The following is a 17145-nucleotide window of genomic DNA, read 5'->3' as shown; positions in this document are numbered from 1 at the left end:
ACAGACTGATGTATTGTGGAGAGAGCTGGGACGAGATTGCTGTCACTGTGAACGATCTCTCTCAAAGGAAGTGAAGAGAAATCTATGTTTTGCTGTTTCTCTTAATCTCTTTGTATAAGAAAAAGGAAAGTATTACCGGACGTCAATGACAGCTTTGTGGTTATGAATAGATGACTTACCTCATGTTGTTTTGAATTAGGTGGAGACAAAAAGTCTCAAAGAGAGGAAGTGTATACTGCAGTGCTGCTGTGAGTCTAATCAGTGCTTCTTTCTCTCTCTCTCTCTGCTGTTGAAGTGGAGCAAATGCCTGTGCTTTCAGCCGAAGAGGGGTGGAGGAGAGGAGAGAGCGCTGAGGACAGGTCCCCAGAGGCCCCCTCGGGCCCCCGCTCCATAAACAGATGTGTCCTTGTCCCCAGTCTCCACCAAGAGAGCGCAGCCACTGAAGTGGCCAAATAATAGTGACAAATTTAAAGCTAAATATTGTCTTTATCTCGTCAGTATTAAAAGGGCCATGAAATTGATTTAATGCGGCAGCGCCTCTCTTGGGCGGCTTCTTACCGCCTGAACACAAAACAATGAGCCGCAGCGATCTATTAATTAACCCACCTAATCCTGCAAAGTTAATCTGTCTCCACAACTTTGCTTGCCACTAACTTTGAATCCACAGGGTCTACTGGGGGCGTCGTGACAATGGCAGGGAGGGGAAGATACAGTACTTAGAAGAGAGAGAGAGAGAAACGAGCGTTGACTCCAGCAGAGGGCTCTTCTGCACGGCAACAGCGGGGCTGGCGTTTGTAGAGAGGAAGGGGTTCGTGACCGTCATTAGCATAGCATCCGAGCTGATTTGTGTTTTTCTGAAGAGATTAAATGAGAGGTGTGGAATATCAGAAGGGCTGTTTGAATCAGGGCCGTCTTAGACTTGTGAAGAATGGGGACTGATTGTGAAATGCTTCCTGTCGGTCGGTCGGTCTGTATGTCTGTCTGTCTCTGAGCTCTCACCTCTCTCTCACCTCTCTGAGCTGTGAGATGTTTTTCTGGGAATGGCAGCTCCTTGCTTCTCGCCCACCTTACGGTCCCAGCACAACGGCACCTCACACCAGCGCTCTTGTTCACGCTCACATTGTGTCTGCAGAGGTGTGAATTACCTCATTCTCAGCAGGGCACGGAAAACCAATGTGTTTTTCTCCTCCGCTGCGGTTCCTCTGACCCTGCCCTCTTGCCTCCTCTAAACTGCCCCTTGCCTGCCCCTCATCAGTCTTTGTGTGAGCCCCTCTGGGCAGAACTGTAGGGGGACTCTGGCCCAGAAAATAGGTCACACCTTGGTGGTCTTCTCACCTCGACAGCATCAGAAAAACATTCTCAACTTCCTCCAGAGAGGGCTCAACACTTCCCCTGTGTGTCTGTCTGGCTGCTAGTCAGCCCAACACACACGGAACATACACACACAGAACACAACCCACAGAGAACACGGAACATATCACACACAATCCAAAACAGAACACACACACAGAACACTTTCTGCTTTGAAAAGATCAAGACCACATCTATCTGGCTGTCTGGCTGGCGGAATTCTGAGATTGAATTTTCTCATTAACAGTTCCTGTCAGGATAATGTGGGCTGTTCGATTATGCAGAAGGGTATTAGGGCCAGAGTGAAGAGTCAGGCTAGTCGTCAGGCCTAATGACATGCCATTCCTCGGTGTGAGAGAGGGAGGGGAGGGGAGGGGAGAGGAGAGAAGATAGGGGCTGCCGTCTCTGGTGTCAGGCCCTGGGCATGGACGAGTCTCTGTCAGCCAGGGATGGGTGTGTTCATTAGAGAGAGACTGCACTGTAATTACATCGATGCTGTAATAGAGGCATAGACACACAGGCTCAATGTGTTGCTTTAATTGCACACTGTAATGATCCTTGTATTAGTTAAAATGTTAGAGCACTGCACCATTTTACTGAGTAAAGAGCTGGCGGTCCTACTCTGCTAAATACTGTTCAGAGCATATTTGAACACCATATTAAGAGATTAACAGATTGGCTCTGAAAATCTAAGAATAACAAGAAATTGTCATTTTCTTGCAATGAGTATTGAGTGGATAAGAACATGACCATGAGGAGGAGAAGAGTTTCGGACCCCCCACAAAATGTCAAACTCCAATTTGAGCGCCTGAAAACAGAAATATTTTTGATGCATTCAGTTTTGCATTCAAATCGCCAAAACTGGTCCATAGCAACTGGTAACTGCTGCCAGATGAAAATACAGGGGACACTCTAAAGTGGCAGATCTCCCAGAGAGCAACGCTGTAAAGCTCTAAAGAAGCTGGTCTCTCCCCAGAGTAAAGCCGTTGACATCCCCTCCCCTACCCCCAGCCAAGAGAGTCCCCCACGCTAAATGGAAATATGGCAGTATGGCACAGAGAGCCTCCACCAAGCAGTGCCCATTAGCTGCTGCTAACTCAATTAAGAGGCATGAAAAACTGAGTACGATCAAAACGATAGTGAGCGTTTCAAGGCGTCCTAAGTATTTAATTTGAGTAAATGATTGTGCCACTCCCCCCCCCCCCCCCCCCCCCCCCACACACACACACATTGATAATTGGGTGAGTGAAGGCTCAGCGTGGAGGAGACGACCTCCCGCCTACCCAAACCTCTCAGTGATTGCATATACGTGTGTGTGTGTGTGTGCACATACAGTGCCTTGCGAAAGTTTTCGGCCCCCTTGAACTTTGCGACCTTTTGCCACATTTCAGGCTTCAAACATAAAGAAATAAAACTGTATTGTTTTGTGAAGAATCAACAACAAGTGGGACACAATCATGAAGTGGAACGACATTTATTAGATATTTCAAAGTTTTTTAACAAATCAAAAACTGAAAAATTGGGCGTGCAAAAGTATTCAGCCCCTTTAAGTAAATACTTTGTAGTGCCACCTTTTGCTGCGATTACAGCTGTAAGTCACTTGGGGTATGTCTCTATCAGTTTTGCACATCGAGAGACTGAAATGTTTTCCCATTCCTCCTTGCAAAACTGCTCGAGCTCAGTGAGGTTGGATGGAGAGCATTTGTGAACAGCAGTTTTCAGTTCTTTCCACAGATTCTCGATTGGATTCAGGTCTGGACTTTGACTTGGCCATTCTAAAACCTGGATATGTTTATTTTTGAACCATTCCATTGTAGATTTTGCTTTATGGTTTGGATCATTGTCTTGTTGGAAGACAAATCTCCGTCCCAGTCTCAGGTCTTTTGCAGACTCCATCAGGTTTTCTTCCAGAATGGTCCTGTATTTGGCGCCATCCATCTTCCCATCAATTTTAACCATCATCCCTGTCCCTGCTGAAGAAAAGCAGGCCCAAACCATGATGCTGCCACCACCATGTTTGACAGTGGGGCTGGTGTGTTCAGCTGTGTTGCTTTTACGCCAAACATAACGTTTTGCATTGTTGCCAAAAAGTTCAATTTTGGTTTCATCTGACCAGAGCACCTTCTTCCACATGTTTGGTGTGTCTCCCAGGTGGCTTGTGGCAAACTTTAAACAACACTTTTTATGGATATCTTTAAGAAATGGCTTTCTTCTTGCCACTCTTCCATAAAGGCCAGATTTGTGCAATATTCGACTGATTGTGGTCCTATGGACAGAGTCTCCCACCTCAGCTGTAGATCTCTGCAGTTCATCCAGAGTGATCATGGGCCTCTTGGCTGCATCTCTGATCAGTCTTCTCCTTGTATGAGCTGAAAGTTTAGAGGGACGGCCAGGTCTTGGTAGATTTGCAGTGGTCTGATACTCCTTCCATTTCAATATTATTGCTTGCACAGTGCTCCTTGGGATGTTTAAAGCTTGGGAAATCTTTTTGTATCCAAATCCGGCTTTAAACTTCTTCACAACAGTATCTCGGACCTGCCTGGCGTGTTCCTTGTTCTTCATGATGCTCTCTGCGCTTTTAACGGACCTCTGAGAATATCACAGTGCAGGTGCATTTATACGGAGACTTGATTACACACAGGTGGATTGTATTTATCATCATTAGTCATTTAGGTCAACATTGGATCATTCAGAGATCCTCACTGAACTTCTGGAGAGAGTTTGCTGCACTGAAAGTAAAGGGGCTGAATAATTTTGCACGCCCAATTTTTCAGTTTTTGATTTGTTAAAAAAGTTTGAAATATCCAATAAATGTCATTCCACTTCATGATTGTGTCCCACTTGTTGTTGATTCTTCACAAAAAAATACAGTTTTATATCTTTATGTTTGAAGCCTGAAATGTGGCAAAAGGTCGCAAAGTTCAAGGGGGCGAATACTTTCGCAAGGCACTGTACATGTGCGTATATCTATGTGTGCCTGCCTATGCATTCATGTTCACAAATGTATCTCCCGTCTCTCTCTGTCTCTCTCTCCCTCTCTCTGGGTGTAAATAGGAGGGCTGTGTAATTCTGATCCCAAAGTGTTTTGTTAGCACACTAGAACACTGTGGTGATCTCCAGTGGAGCGGCCTCTGGGTCCTACTAGCTAGGTCTGGGATGATAGTGAGTGACGTTTGTCCTCTGTGTACCCACAGGCTTCCCGGCGACGGCGTACGGACCGGTGGCGGCGGCGGTGGCGGCGGCGCGTGGCTCAGGTAGGGGGGCCCGTGGAAGAGGCGGATACATGGCGTACCCACAGAACGCAGGGCCAGGTAAACTCTGCTCTGTCCGTGTTCTGTGTGGCTGCTGCTCCCTCCAGCTTCTCTCGCTGCTCTGCTTCTCCTTAGCACACTCATAGAAACATGTAATGTAGTCCACACACACTGGAGCCCTAAATACTTAAATGAAGGGCACAGGCAGACATTTTATTCTCCAATCCTAAAACTGTCTAAGAATGACTCACCAAAATAATTGGGTGTCAAGCACATAAAGTAGCTTGATCGATTTCGAACACATTTTGACTTGTGTTATACTTCGTTGGCAACGTGCTGCGATAGGTCTGCTTTAGCCCTCAGTGACTAACACTGCTTCTCCAACCAAAGATCCTGGAGACATCCACTCACTATAAACACACACAGCACTGATTGATTAGCTAACACTTTACACGTGTGTGCAGAGCGACTTCTACCAATAATCTGAAGCACCAGACTTGCAAGTTTCTCCCTGTTTCTCACTCGGCATTGATTCGCCAGTCAGCTTCATTAACATATCTGGCTCTGTCCTCCTCAATAACACTAAAGCAATCAATAGCAGTGAATAACAACCTAGGTGTCGGAAATTGACAAGCAGCATCCAAGCTCTAGGGAAGACTGGCTTTCTTAATCAGACTCAGGTCGTCTCTCTCCAAGTGCTACTGTACCTACCATAGTACTATACTATGTCAAGTGCCTTCAGAATGTATTCATACCCCTTGACTTATTCCACATTCCATACTCTCTGAACGCACTGTATATACTGTATATACAGTGGGGCAAAAAAGTATTTAGTCAGCCACCAATTGTGCAAGTTCTCCCACTTAAAAAGATGAGGCCTGTAATTTTCATCACTTCAACTATGACAGACAAAATGAGAAAAACAAATCCAGAAAATCACATTGTAGGATTTTTTATGAATTTATTTGCAAATTATGGTGGAAAATAAGTATTTGGTCAATAACAAAAGTTTATCTCAATAATTTGTTATACACCCTTTGTTGGCAATGACAGAGGTCAAACGTTTTCTGTAAGTCTTCACAAGGTTTTCACAGACTGTTGCTGGTATTTTGGCCCATTACTCCATGCAGATCTCCTCTAGAGCAGTGATGTTTTGGGGCTGCTGATGGGCAACACGGACTTTCAACTCCTTCCAAAGATTTTCTATGGGGTTGAGATCTGGAGACTGGCTAGGCCACTCCAGGACCTTGAAATGCTTCTTACGAAGCCACTCCTTCGTTGCCCGGTGGTGTGTTTGGGATCATTGTCATGCTGAAAGACCCAGCCACGTTTCATCTTTAATGCCCTTGCTGATGGAAGGAGGTTTTCACTCAAAATTTCACGATACATGGCCCCATTCATTCTTTCCTTTACACGGATCAGTCGTCCTGGTCCCTTTGCAGAAAAACAGCCCCAAAGCATGATGTTTCCACCCCCATGCTTCACAGTAGGTATGGTGTTCTTTGGATGCAACTCAGCATTCTTTGTCCTCCAAACACGACCAGTTGAGTTTTTACCAAAAAGTTATATTTTGGTTTCATCTGACCATATGACATTCTCCCAATCTTCTTCTGGATCATCCAAATGCTCTCTAGCAAACTTCAGACGGGCCTGGACATGTACTGGCTTAAGCAGGGGGCACTGCAGGATTTGAGTCCCTGGCGGCGTAGTGTGTTACTGATGGTAGGCTTTGTTACATTGGTCCCAGCTCCCTGCAGGTCATTCACTAGGTCCCCCCGTGTGGTTCTGGGATTTTTGCTCACTGTTCTTGTGATCATTTTGACCCCACGGGGTGAGATCTTGCGTGGAGCCCCAGATCGAGGGAGATTATCAGTGGTCTTGTATGTCTTCCATTTCCTAATAATTGCTCCCACAGTTGATTTCTTCAAACCAAGCTGCTTACCTATTGCAGATTCAGTCTTCCCAGCCTGGTGCAGGTCTACAATTTTGTTTCTGGTGTCCTTTGACAGCTCTTTGGTCTTGGCCATAGTGGAGTTTGGAGTGTGACTGTTTGAGGTTGTGGACAGGTGTCTTTTATACTGATAACAAGTTCAAACAGGTGCCATTACTACAGGTAACAAGTGGAGGACAGAGGAGCCTCTTAAAGAAGAAGTTACAGGTCTGTTAGAGCCAGAAATCATGTTTGTTTGTAGGTGACCAAATACTTATTTTCCACCACAAATTGCAAATAAATTCATAAAAAATTCTACAATGTGATTTTCTGGATTTTTTTTCTAATTTTGTCTGTCATAGTTGAAGTGTACCTATGATGAAAATGACAGGCCTCTCTCATCTTTTTAAGTGGGAGAACTTGCACAATTGGTGGCTGACTAAATACTTTTTTGCCCCACTGTATATGCTCCTGCGGTATGATCATGTGAATGTAAGCTTCAATGTCCTGATGGAAACTGTTTGGAAATATGACCCATCAATACACACACACACACACACACACACACACACACACACACACACACACACACACATACCCTGCCCGTCTTCCTCTTCTCTTTTGAGCTGCATTCACTTCAGCGCAGGCAACACAGGAAGCCAATCAGATGTTCTGTCTCTCCAATCAGGCCTCTTGATCTTGCGTTTTCAAAACAAACAATCTGCCAGACAATGGAGCTCAACGCCATTCACTGAGAGTTAAACAGGGATGTGATTTGCTGATGATTCCTTGGAGAGGATGAGACAGGGGCACATCTTGTACAGTTGTCAGATCCTGACAACTCTGTGTTGCCTGATAGTGCTGGTAGATGATGTATGGGGGTAGAGTGATGGTGACCTCACAGGTCTCCTGTAGTCTAGGTAATGAGGAGCCATAGGGGGCTCTCTCAGCTCTGATGTTTGAGCCGCCATAGTTTACTGCACACACGCACACACACACACACACACACACACACACACACACAAACACACACAGGGTAGATAAACAGGGTCGAGCGCTGAGGAAGACGAAGCGTGTTTAAATGTGACCTTCCTCTCAGCTAATCTCCCGCTCGTCTCCTCTCCGTTGTGTGGCGCCGTACTGGGGTGAACGGGTGCATCTCGTTACCTCCCCGCCGCGCTCATATTTACCCACACGCTTATCATCCCACAGAGCGAGCAAGCCTTAAACCCTCGTCTCTGTCTTCCCCTCGCCACGTGGCTGGCTGCTCACCGGTGTGCCTGCCTGCTCCGCAGAGAGCCAAGGGTAAATGAAAGACAGTCCCCAACACTGGGTTCTGTCACCCTCCTCTCTGGCTCTGACAGCCCACGGCTTAATGTCACCGGTCAGATCGACACCATGCTCACATGGCCTCCCTCTCCATGACAGTGCTGCTGCTGCTGCTGCTGATGGAAGGTATTTTTAAGTCCTCCGTAAGGCTCTTTACTCTCTGGGTAAAGCAGTCCCTAGGACTGGCCTTGCCTTGCCATCACGCCATAACAACTTAGCCCTGAATGACAAGAATGGAATCTGAATGTTATTCCATGTGTCCCTCCCCGATGTTTGTCCTTCTGTGGATGTATGATAGATGATGGGCCTGTATTACTGAGGTCATATGTGAAAATGTATGTTCTGAATAGGTATAGCTGTTTGACAGACACTGATGGATAACATGTCATTGATGAGTTATTGCCATGTTAGTTTGTTTTCTGGGATATAATCAGCAGAGTTGATCAGTGAGTATGTTAACATGCACTCTAATCATTTGATAGGAAAGGGATTAGGGCAGTAGGCTGAGTATGGCAATAGTCATATAAACATCTTACTCTGCTTACCTTGAGCGGCGATCATAACCGAAGTAAGCATATGGCAATTAAAACACCCGGTTTTCTGAGCAAATCTTTCAGATGATTAGGACGTGTAAACACGTTAATGGGAGTTCCAGCAGTGTGTTTGGTCTGCGCGTGTGCCAGCACCAGCCGCGTCAGCCTATGAAAGTGTACGTCTTAGAAATAGTTTTCACACACAAACACACCAACTCAGAATCAAATAGCCTTCGCCAAAAGAAAACCAAAAAAAACATGGTCGCTGTGGTAGAACATTTATTTTGATTTTCTGCATTCCTCAGAGTCCCATCAGGTAGCCTGATTTCAGATGTGTCCCATGGAAACAGGATCATTTGAGAAATCGCTCTTCTTGCAAAGCTTATCAATGTTTTAATCAAACTATTATATTAATCTGACGATCCACAACAATCGTATTGGTGTGTGCATGTAACCATACTCACTGAGAAGACAATAGGGGTTGTTATTGATGGACTCTGTGGCCCTGTCATTCCCATGGACAAAGTTGATTGATCAGTAAGTCACAGTAAAGTCTAGTGCGCTCTGACCTGACCTTTTTGGGCTCTAACAATGGGATCACCCATTACATTGAGATCACTGGATCTAGGGGCAGCAAGTAGCCTAGTGGTTAGAGCGTTGGGCCAGTAACCGAAGTGGTTGCTGGATCGAATCCCCGACCAGACAAGGTAAAGAAATATGTCGTTCTGCCCCTGAACAAGGCAGTTAACCCACTGTTCCCTGGTAGGCTGTCGTTCTAAATAAGAATTTGTTCTTAACTGACTTGCCTAGTTAAATAAAGGTCACACATCTCCTCTTTGATCCTCCAACAGAGGGAGATCACCCATCAAAGGGCTGTCTTTTAGAGGCAACATCATCACTTTGGACTGTAGGTTCATGTGTGCGTTCAACCTTGGAGTTTTGCTAACAGTATTCAAAGCCAGATTTCCACAGCCCCATAACTCTGCCTTACAGAGACGGCATACTAAGAACAAACTCTGTAGCTACAGGTGCCTTTGAATGGGGAGTGGCAGCATAGCTACATGTGCTAAAGAAATAAATGAAATTGGACCAAAACAACAGAAACGCCATGCATATCCATGGCGAGACTCAGAATCTCTTAATTTCCACACATCAAAATGTGCCTGTTTATATGTGTATTTCCCACTATGTTGAGGTAAAATATAGTATAATACTTGTATAGATAACATCCTCAATATATGTTCATGTCATCTTCACCAATCAACTGCATTACACTTAAAAATGGCTTCAACTACCACCACCGATTTCTATATGACTAGCTACACTGTAAAGGGGTTGCCGTGAATTTGACAGTAACTTACAGGCAGCAAAGTGGCAAGTAAGTTACTGTATTTCATATTGCAGTACACCTACTGTAATCTAAATACAGTAAAGCAAGTACTGTGTAATGACACACAGTGCAATACTGAAGAATTTACTTATTGCACTGTAAAAAAATAAATGCTACTGTAATTGTCATAAATTAATGGATTTCGTTGGGTGGAGGTTTCACAGTATTTTACTGTAATTACATGGGATTGGTGCAAGTAGGTCGGCTGCTAGGTAATGTGTTTTGCACAGCATATCAATTCATATTTGGTGTTTTGGGTCAGTTGCACTTCTAGAGGCCTTAACAAAGGCTTCCTCACTGGCAGCAACTACAGGGCAAAAAAGACCAAAAGGACATGGTAAAATACATGCAGCCATTCCAATCTGTCCCCCTGTATATGTTTCATTGATGGGACATTATAACCACGTACTATATGAGTTAAACTGGTACGGCTCTCACACTAACGGTTGGAACAAATATAGCCTCTTACAAGGCACGCCTCAAAATATGTTAATGATATGTTAATGAGAAGGAGAAAAATACGGTACAGCAATTCCTTCCCCGCCCACAACAGTTTCCCGCAATGCACCATCAATTACAGTATGCTGCAGTATAATGCTTTCACAGTATTTTACTGTTGATAATAGCCAAGATCACAGTAGAAATGAGTTTCCCTTGACAGTATATGCTACCAGCTTATAAGACAGACAAATACAGTTGATGTCGGAAGTTTACATACAACTACATTTAAACTCTTTTTTTCTTTTTTCTTTTACAAATCCTGACATTTAATCCTTGTAAAAATTCCCTGTCTTTGGTAACTTAGGATCACCACTTCATTTTAAGAATGTGAAATGTCAGAATAATACTAGAGAGAATGATTTATTTCAGCTTTTATTTCTTTCATCACATTCCCAGTGTGTCAGAAGTTTACATACACTCAATTAGTATTTGGTAGCATTGCCTTTAAATTGTTTAACTTGGGTCAAACGTTTCGGGTAGCCTTCCACAAGCTTCCCACAATAAGTTGGGTGAATTTTGGCACATTCCTCCTGACAGAGCTGGAGTAACTGAGTCATGTTTGTAGGTCTTCTTGCTCGCACACGCTTTTTCAGTTCTGCCCACAAATGTTCTATAGGATTGAGGTCAGGGCTTCGTGATGGCCAGTCCAATACCTTGACTTTGTTGTCCTTAAGCCATTTTGCCACATCTTTGGAAGTATGCTTGGGGTGATTGTCCATTTGGAAGACCCATTTGCGACCAAGCTTTAACTTCCTGACTGATGTCTTGAGATGTTGCTTCAATATATCCACATAATTTTCCTGTCTCATGACGCCATCTATTTTGTGAAGTGCACCAGTCCCTCCTAAAGCAAAGCACAGCCACAACATGATGCTGCCACCCCCGTGCTTCACGGTTGGGATGGTGTTCTTCGGCTTGCAAGCCTCCCCCTTTTTCCTCCAAACATAACGATGGTCATTATGGCTAAACAGTTATATTTTTGTTTCCTCAGACCAGAGGAGATTTCTCGAAAAAGTACAATCTTTGTCCCAATGTGCAGTTGCAAACCGTAGTCTGGCTTTCTAATGGCGGTTTTGGAGCAGTGGCTTCTTCCTTGCTGAGCGGCCTTTCAGGTTATGTCGATATAGGACTCGTTTTACTGTGGATATAGATACTTTTGTATCTATACAGAACGTGTCTCCTTCCTGAGCGGTATGACGGCTGCGTGGTTCCATCGTGTTTATACTTGCTTACTATTGTTTGTACAGATGAACGTGGTACCTTAAGGCATTTGGAAATTGCTCCCAAGGATGAACTATACTTGTGGAGGTCTATAATTGTTTTTATGAGATCTTGGCTGATTTCTTTTGATTTTCCCATGATGTCAAGCGAAGAGGCACTGAGTTTGAAGGTAGGCCTTGAAATACATCCTCAGGTACACCTCCAATTGACTCAAATTATGTCGATTAGCCTATCAGAAGCTACTAAAGCCAAGACATAATTTTATGGAATTTTAGTGTATGTAAACTTCTGACCCACTGGAATTGTGATAAGTGAAATAATCTGTCTGTAAACAATTGTTGGAAAAATGACTTGTGTCATGCACAAAGTAGATGTCCTAACCGACTTGCCAAAACTATAGTTTGTTAGCAAGACATTTGTGGAGTGGTTGAAAAACAGGTTTTAGTGACTCCAACCTAAGTGTATGTAAACTTCTGACTTCAACTGTCTTAGTATTTTAGTAACCACATTGTGAGCCTGTTACAACATCACATAAATGATGACGGAATTCATAAATATCCACTTTGTTAGATCAGGTTTTTTTGAATGGCCACCATTGACAGCGTTTCTGCTCTTTCCCCCACGGTCTGCGTTCCATTGCCACCTCACCCAGGGCCCTTCTCCACTGGAGGCCAGTCTGTCCTCTCCCTCTTGGACTGGTCAACGTGCCTGCCTCACTCAATCTGACTCCACATCTGTCTGTCTACCTGAGGAGCTGCTTGATTGACATGTCAGCCTGGGGTTTAGACCATTTGTTACCCACCACCTCTGATCTCCCCTCCTCCGTCCCCTCTGATCTCCCCTCCTCCGTCCCCTCTGATCTCCCCTCCTCCGTCCCCTCTGTCACACTCAGAGATATTTCTGCCGCTCTCAGTCTCTCATTCAGGCCCTTTCAGCTCCTTCCAGAGGAATGAGCTCTTATTATGTGAAGCGGAAATGAGTGGGATGTTTCAGAGTCTTGGAGATGAGATGGCCTATTCTCTTCTCAAGGCCTCTGCAACGTCTGTAAACCTGCATCGATCGCCAAGGAATTTCTGCTGCCGAGCTCATGAGGGCCGGGGATGTTCTTTTGGTCTTAATGTTTTGCTTACTCTACCTCTTTGCCTTTAATTCTCTCTCTATGCCTTGCTCTCTCTCTCATTTTCTTCACCGCCCTCTGCGCCCCTTCCCTCTTTCTCCTCCTCTTTTTCCCTCTCCTTCTCCCTGTCCCATCCTCCTTCCCCCGTGAGTTAGTGGATGTCAGTAAGATGCTAACTCAGTGGGAGCGTATCAGTCTCGTCAGCTAAAGAGGCTCCTTACATGTCCAGTTCTCCTGGCCAGCGGTCCCTTGATACACAATAAGTGCATTGTGCTGAAGGTTAACGTGGCTTCAGTTCCGTCCATTATTATTTCTGTAATAAGCACATCTCTCAGGGCCTTTTCTATGGCCAATCAATTCTGTCTTTATCCTCAGTGCCCCAGTGACCTCAGATACCTGGGGAACACTGAGGCCATGCTTTAATGTGACCTTTCCCACTACACAGAGCACAGTTTAATGCTTTGGTAGTAATATTTCTATTTCACAAATAATTGTGCTTTTAAAACAGCGCTTGGCAGTGTTATCCCCACAGAGGGATTTAAACAGTGAAATAGTACTTAACATGTCCCTGCTTTTGGAACAAGGGATGTGTTGTTTTCAAGATACAACTTGTACGTTCTGCAACATGTTGACATGAATCTGTAATGACATCATTGACATACATTTAATAAATGGTATGTTATCTATCTATGTTTGGTTTGATCATTTATACCATGTGATTGATATCCCCTAGGAAATATATTCTGCCTTAGAGAGAAACGAGAGGTTCTCATGTAGATGTAGATTTCAGTATTCTCCTCCACTGAACCCTGGCTGTTTTTGTTTTCTACTGAGGAACCCACAGCTTGCTTGGAGAGGGAAATATTTTGGCACATTTTGCCACATTATCTGAGATCATTATCCATTTCCTCCCAACAAGCTCTGTGATCCTGGGAAGTGCCCCAGAGGAGTCTGGGATTGGCTGTGTTCATCGGGCTAAATTAATCTGGATCCCCAGTCCCCATGGGTGCTCAGGTCCGTCCGTTTGTCCCAGATGCTGCTCCGCTTAGCTCAGCGACGAGCCCAGAAGAGCATCACATGTCCTGGGTACGAGCATGCCAAACCAATCCATGTGACAGTGGTATACTCCGGGTTTGACTGGGGCCCAGAGAGAAGATGTGACATGTGGGGAGGGTGAGGAGTTCCTGTCCCTCTCTCCCCAGCTCCTGTCCTACAGTGCAGTGGCTCACACAGCTGTGGCTGGCAGATGTTCAGGGGTCACAGAAGAGAATGCCCTGGGATTTGGTCCATGCTGTGCCTCTCCAATGGGCTTCAGGCTGGAGCCATGGCCTCACTCACTTTGGTTTCTAGTGGAAGTCAGAAAATCTTTTGCATGAATATCATTTAAAGACTTATAGCTTTACCTTATAAACCATTAGTCACTCATAAACACAAATCAAAACTCTTGTCAAATGGTTGTAGGTTGTGTTATTACAAGGACAGCACAGGATCTGAATTGTCCTAGTGTTCCATAGTGTTCTGTTGTTGTGCTCCATAGCCCTCCTGACACACCTGCAGGAGGGGAAATAGCCTACGTCACGCATCACGTTGTCACACGGCTGGTTAGACACCTGTGATTTACTGTCAGAAAACATTCTCTTTTATGTTATTTTGAACATTTTCTTTCCCTTCGATGATGCACCCCTGGAAGCTCTCAGTGTTTCAAAAACGATTGAAAAGGGAAGAAAGAGAGAAAGAATGAAAGTCTAAAAGAAGAATAAAGGCCTGGTTATGGGGTAGTAAATGCAGAAATATATCATCTGTTAAACTTCATTAGCCAAGCCTTTCTAAGCACAAAATGACAAGACATTAAATATGTATTATTTATGAAATGTCGGTGCTTTTTGATAAGGGGGTCTAGTGCTGTTAATTAGTCACTCATTCAGTCAGAAAATGCTATTTCAAATGGAAAGTGAAAGCTACTCTCAGCAGCACAGAGAAATGGCATAGGTGGAAATGGAGTAGCTAATTACAGTCGCTGTGAAATTCAAAGCTAATTTGGGAAGCCGTATGACAGGTTTATTGACATCCTCCGCAGAGTGACGTGTGCGGATGGCCACCAGGGACTTGAGAGGGGGCATGGGAGAGAGGGATGATTGGGAGCAAATGTCGCTCTAGGTGTTTGTGTGTGTGTGTGTGCCTGTGACTATGTGTGTGTGCCTGTGAGTGTGTGTGCGTGTGCCTGTGACGGTCTGTGCGTGCCTGGGTGTTTGTGTATTAATATTTGTGTGAGTATGTCTGTGTGTATTTTGGGGAATTGAAGCTTCAGTGTCGGGATAAACAGACTTTTGTTAGAGAACACTGGTGCACTCTTAAACACCTTGTCCTCTCTCTAAAGTGGTAAAGTGGAGAGGAATATGCCCTGTATTTTAGCACGAACATGTTAGGGTTCTTTGTCTGTTTTTTCATAGAGAGGAGCAGAGTAGCAATACTTTCAAGGCAGTGGTTTGCAATCTTTCCTTAGAGGCAGTCATCTGGCAAAGTGGAAATGAGAGAGGAGCATTTATCCACTTGAAGAAAGCCATCTTCGTGATGGCAGTATGCTATGAGAGAAGCAGCCTCTCCAGCATTGAACTGTGGAGCTCTTAGCTGGCCGATGAGAGCTGACCACCCCCATCCCCAGCAGCCTCTGGCCAGTGGGCAAAGGGAGAGAGAGAGAGAGAGAAAATTAGAGGGGGGGATAATTATCAGTATAAATGGAGCTCGGCGAATGATTCGCACTGCTGGGCCTCCTGATCTGGTCTCCAAGGCAACCTCAACCTGCTCATTTGTTTTGTAGATGAGTAATTACATCCAATTAGACCAGAAGGGGGGGGGGGGAATCAAGTCCAAAGAAGGGGCCATTGTTCCGGTTAGATGGTGTGAATATTAATAATGGGATTGTCTCAGGCTCATAACAGAACAGTGATGCAGTTGTGGGGACCTACTACAGCCTACTGCCCCATCACACTACAGAGATGATCTGTGTGTGTGTCCCTTCCACAGAGTGCATGCCTAGTTAAATCTCCTCAGTATAGTGTGGTAGTGCAACCACCTAAACTTGACCATGAAAGAGCAAGGGAAGACATCTTACACTGCACATAGTGTCCTGCTCAGTTGAATAGTCACAGACTGTTATTGCAGAAGGAACGTCAGGACACATGGTGCTGCGGCTGTCTGCAAAGCATTGCTTTATGGCACCGTTTCTGTCCTCAGTCACCTCAATCAGAATGTTATGTTTTATGTTCTGCCCTGGTGAGTACTGATAGCCACAATGCATTTATTATCGACAGACAAAAACAGAGGAAGTTTATAGGTAATCATGTGGATGCTCCTTGCATGTGAAAGAGCTCAGAGAGTATTGTCTTCTAAGGAAAAGTCATTGTGTCATATGATATTCCATGGTGGTGTATTCATTTGTGGTAGTTGTATTGATAGAGACAGATGTTCCTGTAATGTAAAAATACAGTAGAGCAGTTTATAATGAGCTATATTCTAAAGCACCACTGGGATTCACCTAAACTACACACATTGTATGCATACACACATATACAAGCCCCCTCCATCCCCCAACATCAATGTGCTAGTGTATCTCTAACAGCTTGATAAAGAACATATGTCTGTTTAGGTGGATCTCAGGAAAGCCATCATTTCTTTGGTGCTCAGAGACTTTTCTTCACTCTCATTCTGTTCCGCACCTTCGCCCAAGTGAAAGTTGCTTAAAACATTTGTATGCCCTGAAAATCAAATTAGTTGGGGAAGATAATCAAGCTATTCGGCCTCTCCCAGATGTGTGCTTTTCAGGCTTTGATCCATAGAAGGAAGCATTTTCAGACTCATTTTATTCATATGCTGTCCCACAGATGGCACTATCATTAGAAGCAATCTACCTGAACAATAAAAGTAATTTTGCCTGGCTTTATTAGATAAGACCTTGCCGGCAGCTGAGGGCTAATTGTCCGTGTCAGCGCAAACAAAGCCGCCATGTGTATTTGTTGTGTGTGTTGATGTCGTCTTTGTGTCCTGTCGTTCCTGCTATCGTAGAATTGGCGGATTTATGCAGATTGTAACAGGAAGCTGCCATTGTCGGGGGCCTGACAGCCAGTACCATGAGGATGTGGCACGGTTGGCATGGCTTCCCTCCCCTCTCCCCTCCCTTAGCCCAGCGCCTCTCAGCCGTTTAACTAACGGGGGAGATTGTGGCAAGGCCTTTGTAAAGGTTGCTGCTTGTTTGTTGTTAAAGATCTAATTAGGAAGAGGAGAGGAAGCAGAGGAAGCTTGTCTAATTAGAGGTGAGCATGGAAAAAGCACCTCGGAAACTCAAGGACGGCCACCTATTAGCGTGGATGTCACAAACAGATTAAACGCCAGTGTCCCTAGTTTCTCTCTTCTTGGTCTCCTTACGATTAAAGCTGGCTGAATGCATATTTCCGTGAATGTTGCCTCAAGGCAGCTTTCCATAGCACAGGCAGAAGAAAGGAGGGATTGGGGGGCGGGGGTGAAGA

General features: G+C 44.7%; 1 protein-coding gene across 16 annotated transcripts in view; it reads left to right on the top strand.

The window, feature by feature from the left end:
* Positions 1-17145, top strand: part of LOC110533864 (RNA-binding protein Musashi homolog 2) — a 324500-nt gene that overhangs the window by 287720 nt on the left and 19635 nt on the right. For 8 of the 16 annotated variants that reach the window (XM_036990233.1, XM_036990235.1, XM_036990239.1 and 5 more), the window contains exon 11: positions 4545-4661. In XM_036990233.1, the coding sequence (XP_036846128.1) occupies positions 4545-4661 (117 nt within the window). Of the gene's footprint in view, positions 1-4544; positions 4662-12157; positions 13311-17145 lie in introns of those variants that run through there. The other 8 variants (XM_036990243.1, XM_036990244.1, XM_036990237.1 and 5 more) reach the window with 2 other exon arrangements.

The sequence above is a fragment of the Oncorhynchus mykiss genome, chromosome 10 (assembly GCF_013265735.2).
Source record: "Oncorhynchus mykiss isolate Arlee chromosome 10, USDA_OmykA_1.1, whole genome shotgun sequence".
Classification (NCBI taxonomy): Eukaryota; Metazoa; Chordata; class Actinopteri; order Salmoniformes; family Salmonidae; genus Oncorhynchus; species Oncorhynchus mykiss.
The sequence above is the reverse complement of the archived record's forward strand: the minus strand, read 5'-3'. Positions and strand labels throughout refer to the sequence as shown.